Source organism: Scylla paramamosain, chromosome 1 (genome assembly GCF_035594125.1).
Source record: "Scylla paramamosain isolate STU-SP2022 chromosome 1, ASM3559412v1, whole genome shotgun sequence".
Classification (NCBI taxonomy): domain Eukaryota; kingdom Metazoa; phylum Arthropoda; class Malacostraca; order Decapoda; family Portunidae; genus Scylla; species Scylla paramamosain.
The window spans coordinates 18107501-18112870 of record NC_087151.1 but is presented as its reverse complement, the minus strand read 5'-3'; the positions used below and the strand labels follow the sequence as shown (position 1 = coordinate 18112870).

Below are 5370 nucleotides of genomic sequence, written 5' to 3'. Positions count from 1 at the left end.
GGACTGAATGAATGGAAGAATGAAATGGAAAGAAGACCCTAGAATGGTACAAGGAGAAAGAGGCCCCGAGGTATGAAAGGTGGTATGATGGAAGCCTGGGCGGTGATCTCTTCCGAGCGAGGGCACAGTGTATGGATGTGAATGCAAGGAGTTACAGGTGGTCTGAGTCCCGCAGCAAAGTGTGCCAGATGTGTGACATGGGAGAGGTTGAGACGGTGGAACATGTGGTGCTGGAGTGTGTGAAGTATGCCAGAGACAGGAATGAGATAATGCAAGTGATACTGACTGAGTTAGGGCATGGTAGGAATGAAAGAGTGGAGAAGACAGGAAAGAAATGGATGGTGTTGTTGCTGGGACTGTGTAGAGAGGCGAATGAAAGGATGATTGAGGCGGTGGAAGAGTTTCTGGAGAGAATGTGGCGTGCCAGGTGTATGAACAATTAGGATAGAGGATGCTGTTCGTTTCTCTTTTTCTTTCTCCTTCTACAGGAGTTGCCGATCCAAAGGTCTGGCTCAGGAGTGATCCTGTGCCACCAGTACCCTCAAGATCAAGATCAAGATGTACTATCAAGATCAAGATCAAGACCAAGATCAAGATCCAGAATTCACGAGAGTGGATAATAGAAGTTAGTTAATCTTGTGAAACATTTCTTGACGTAGTGTTCAATGGCGGGAAGTCGACTAGAGAAAATTGGAACAATATTCACAAGGTCTGTTGTATCCCCGTATCATCTAGCAGATAGGAACCTCAAATTTGCCTGTAAATAGAAATGTGAACCTTTGATTATTTTCAAAACAAATGACTACATATTGTTCAGAACTACGCATTTTCATCACTCGCTATGGAATCTTCTACTGGTCTCTCGTCAAGGGACTGTTAAGTGTTGAACCAAAGTTTGAAAACCTTTAGTAAACCTAACCGTACTTGGCACTCTTGGAGAATTGAGGTCGCGGAATAGTTGAGCCCTCAGTCTGCCAGTATGAGTTGCCGGTAAATTTATAGTTTAAGCCAATGTCCCCAATCTCTACCCACGGCCCCCCAATCCCTCAAGCAAGGTTGGGGGCCTGTGGGGAACCAAACCTAACCTGCCCGCGCAGCTTATGGGTACTTATAGAGACTTCCTATTGGTGCAACTCGTGGTGTTAAGTGGTGGTAGCATGTAACTGGCCCGAGGAATTATAAACACAGTGATCCTATCCAGCAGCTACCCACAATTCAAAGCATTAAACAACTGAAGTTCAGGCAACAATACACCATTTATGTTTACCTGTGGACTTTGAAAAAGTTGAGAGCGCTGTGCATTCTCAGGCCTATTGTGGCGTTATTATTAATTTCCGACAAGTAGTGTAATCATTAGAAATTATGTGAATAGTGAGAACAAAATGAGGTAGGTTATTACCACGTAGTGTGTAATGGCTTAAACTATAATAAAACCGAGTTGCCAGTTGAAGTATTTCTGTTGCAGTGTTATCACCTGGGCAAATAAGAATTCTGCCATGTTAGACAGAAGAGACTACCAGTTAATACAGCTATACACACCATGGCAGTATCCTCATTCGCCCGGCGTGGTAACATTGCAACATAAATGCATAACTGGTAACTCACACTGGCAGACCACGGCCCCAGTCAGCCCGGGAACTCAGTTCTCAAATAGAGCCCTTACTTAACTTAACCTGACCTAAACTAAATAGATTTAATTTAACTAAATTGGTATTATTAAAATTCATAGCCTAACAGTCTAAGTGACATGAAAAAGGAATGCACCACTAGGAAGTAAGAATTTTTTACGACATTTTTCTTCAATACGCTTTGTCACAAATTAATCCTTCATTATTATTAATAGCTGATAGAAAATTTCTCTGATCATAGGAATTTTTCCTATTCTTTCTGGCAGGCAAAAGTGCCAATTTCACTTATTCTAGATGGGTTTAGGTCAGGTTAGGTTTAGTTTGGTTAGGTTTGGTTATATTTGGTTAGGTTGGCTTTGGTTAGGTTAGGTTAGGTCAGATTTGATTAAGTTAGGTTAGGATTGTAATGACTGTTGTATTTTTATGCCTATGAAATTCCCTGTATTAAGAGATTTTTAGGGAATTTTGCTAAACATAGGTAATTTTTCTAAGGCTTTCTGCTGGGCGAGTGCTAATTTAGTGTACTATGGATTAAAATACAATGATTGACGTATTCATAAATACTTATGTCAGACCATGGGTCTCAATGTCACAGGAATACTTTGGATAACACCTTCAAAGTTGTATGTTAGAATTTTTTTTTTTTTTTTTTTTTTTTTTTTTTTTTCTCTCTTGTAAGTTCATCATACTCTTACCTATTTATTGATGGGGAATCCTTTTCTCCTAATGACTTCTTTCAGGTGACATGCTAGGCTATCAGCGAGATTTTCCACTGTAGTGGCAAGAATGGCAGCCAATGCTTTCTTCAGAGCTTACTCTAGGTTGCTCACTGTCAAAGTGTCTTCCTCTTTTAGTTCGATCTTTACAATGTCCCACAAGTTCACAGTAGAAGTAACTATGTTGTTACCTGAATAGTCAGGAATTACTTTGATTTCACTGTGAGTTAACCATTCCTTCACAGTTTTTGCTGTGTGACAGGCACCATCCTGCTGGAATATTTCTGTCCTGGTCTGCATTAAAGAGTTTGCTAAATTGTTATCCAGAATGCTCAGATATACAATTTTATTCACTGTTTGGCCTTTAGGGAGAATCACAAGGTCTGCCAAGCCACCAAAACCAAAAGCATCCCACACCATCGGCAATGAGGATTGCTTCAGCATCTTGACCATGTATTTAGGATCACACAGGTCTCATTCTCACCTCTGCCACACTTTTGTTCTTGTTGTATCGCTGACATGAAACATAGCCTTATCTGTCCACAACACGTTTCTCCACATGTCTAGAGTCCATTCACTATATTTTCTGTCACAGGTGACCCTCTTTTGATGTTGCTGCTCCATCACAAGTGGTTTGTTATGTGCCCTCACTTTCTTATGAAAAAAGTTTCTTCTGAATGCATTTTTTAATTGTCTGGACACTCACCGATTTTAGGAATTTGGGATTTTTTTCTTGATTTGCTTGGCTGTCATGGTTAGTGCACACTGCACCTGACATTTTATGATCCTTAGAGTGCTAGTCGTGACCTTGCATATGTAGCCACTACTGTGTTTTTTGGAGAGTCAGTTCCTTCCTTCCTATGGCCTTGAACTTGGCAATGATGTGACTGACTGTTTTTTCATTCACTCCAGTCTGTTTACTAATTTCTTTGTTACACATACTAACTTTATAACACTCAGTGACCCTTACAGTGGTCGGTACACTTCCCAGGCATGATGTCCACTAGAGAATTGAGCTACACAATAAGAGAAGCTGACTAAGACGGAGTTCGTCAACACGCAATAGCAAGACAGTAACTGTTCCCCCTCCCCCCACAAGACATGATTTATGAACAGAGCATTTTTTCCGTTATGCATCAGAGGTATTAGGATGTGAGCTCATTTCCCTGCTAGTTAATTTTCTTTCAATCAAAGTGAAGGATAGGTTGACTTTCTGCCTCTCAACGTGAGGCATGTCACGAGTTCTCATCTCGAGAAGCACTAGCTGTAGTTGTTAATGTTCAAGTGTCACTTTCCTCATGATCTAGGTATCATCTGCAAACATACCCATTACATTGATTACATGGATTACATTACATGGCCTGATTTGAAATTGCTGTATTGAATCTGTTAACATTGTATGAGATTGTGGCAACAGTGGACTCTACCCATCTTGTGGGCTCAATAGCCTCACTCAGCATTCCCAAGCAAATGATAATTATCATTTAAGTACAATAACTTAATGTACTTGAAAGATAATATACATATACAGTGGTACCTTGTGATTCAAACTTAATTGGCTCATTTGGGCTGTTTGAATTGGAAATGTTCAAATTGGGAAGCAGTTCATCCTATTCAAATTAATGTAAAAAGAATTCATCCATTCCAGATCCCCCCCATTTTTTTTTTTTTTTTTTTTTATGGATTCATGTTGTACCCAAAACATAGAATTAGATAAAAAGAAAAAAAAACTTAATTATATACCAAAAAAATACAGTAAAAGCAAACATGAAGTAACATATATTTCCACATATAAGACGGCACTTGAATCATCCTAAAAAGGACACAAAGAGGTGGGTCGCCCAATGCATCAGATACAAAAACAATGACCTTAAATTTGTATGCAAAAATATCATTGTAAATAAACATCAACCTCAAAAAGATGAGTCATTGAAAGTTCCTGGCATCTTCAGCCTTGAAAACAGTTGTTGTAGTGTACACAGTTTTTGTTTTGCACTAAAATTCTCTCTCTCTCTCTCTCTCTCTCTCTCTCTCTCTCTCTCTCTCTCTCTCTCTCTCTCTCTCTCTCTCTCTCTCTCTCTCTCTCTCTCTCTCTCTCTCTCTCTCTCTCTCTCTCTCTAAGACTATTCCTATTGGACTTATCTCTAACATCAGTTATGAGTTTACTTGTTCGAGTTACAAGACTCGATATATTGGAGAAACCAAGAGGAATCTAGCATTTAGAATCAATGAACACAAAGGTACTTCAATACGTAGACAGAACAGCTCACCACCCACCCCGCACACACACACACACACATACACTTTTCAGCAATAAGAACACATTCACATACATATGGTCATCCATTTTTAGTGAAGGATTTTAGTATATTACATAAAGCTGACACACATACAGACACTAAAATATTAGAAGTTATTTACACTAAACACCTGAAACCTGAGTTAAATAACCAACTGTCATCATCACAATTATATCTTCTATAAACTGCTTGAAGCTCTGGGGATACGGGTTCATAACTAATCTAGTTCTCACACTGCCACCCTTTCTCAGTCCTCACCATACCACACACGAAAGCACACAAGGTTTGTCCATAGCTTTAAATGTTCATTTTGCTTGATTTCTTTTTTATTTATTTATTTATTTTTATTATTTTTTTATTCTCATGTATAAGCTGCAGCCAATAGGTTGTTATGTCACATTGTTTTTTGTTAATGCTTGCCTGCCTGTCCACTTTTGGTTGTTGTTTTGTTTTTAATCTGTCCCTAGTGTCATTTCTCTCTCTCTCTCTCTCTCTCTCTCTCTCTCTCTCTCTCTCTCTCTCTCTCTCTCTCTCTCTCTCTCTCTCTCCTCTCTCTCTCTCTCTCTCTCTCTCTCTCTCTCTCTCTCTCTGATGATGCCTTCTGTGAAGGTTGCAATAATGAAGTAGGAAGTCTTATGTATCTCTACTTACCTCATGTAACAAACTTTTCTTTACCAAATTTCAGGCATAGCAAGCCTAAACACTAGGTTTTTGTAAACTAATTGT

The 5370-nt window shown here is 39.2% G+C and overlaps 1 protein-coding gene across 10 annotated transcripts in view; it reads left to right on the top strand.

Annotated features, from left to right (window-relative positions):
• Nucleotides 1–509: 509 nt before the first annotated feature.
• The window catches only part of LOC135101742 (small ribosomal subunit protein mS23-like), an 80507-nt gene continuing 75646 nt past the window's right edge, over nt 510–5370 (top strand). Inside the window, exon 1 of one of the 10 annotated variants that reach the window (XM_064006086.1) lies at nt 510–625. Coding sequence is in view for 5 of the 10 variants with exons in the window: in XM_064006030.1 (XP_063862100.1) it covers nt 666–709 (44 nt within the window). In the remaining 5 variants the exon portion in view is untranslated. Of the gene's footprint in view, nt 710–964; nt 991–1198; nt 1388–1732; nt 1774–5370 lie in introns of those variants that run through there. The other 9 variants (XM_064006030.1, XM_064006022.1, XM_064006040.1 and 6 more) reach the window with 9 other exon arrangements.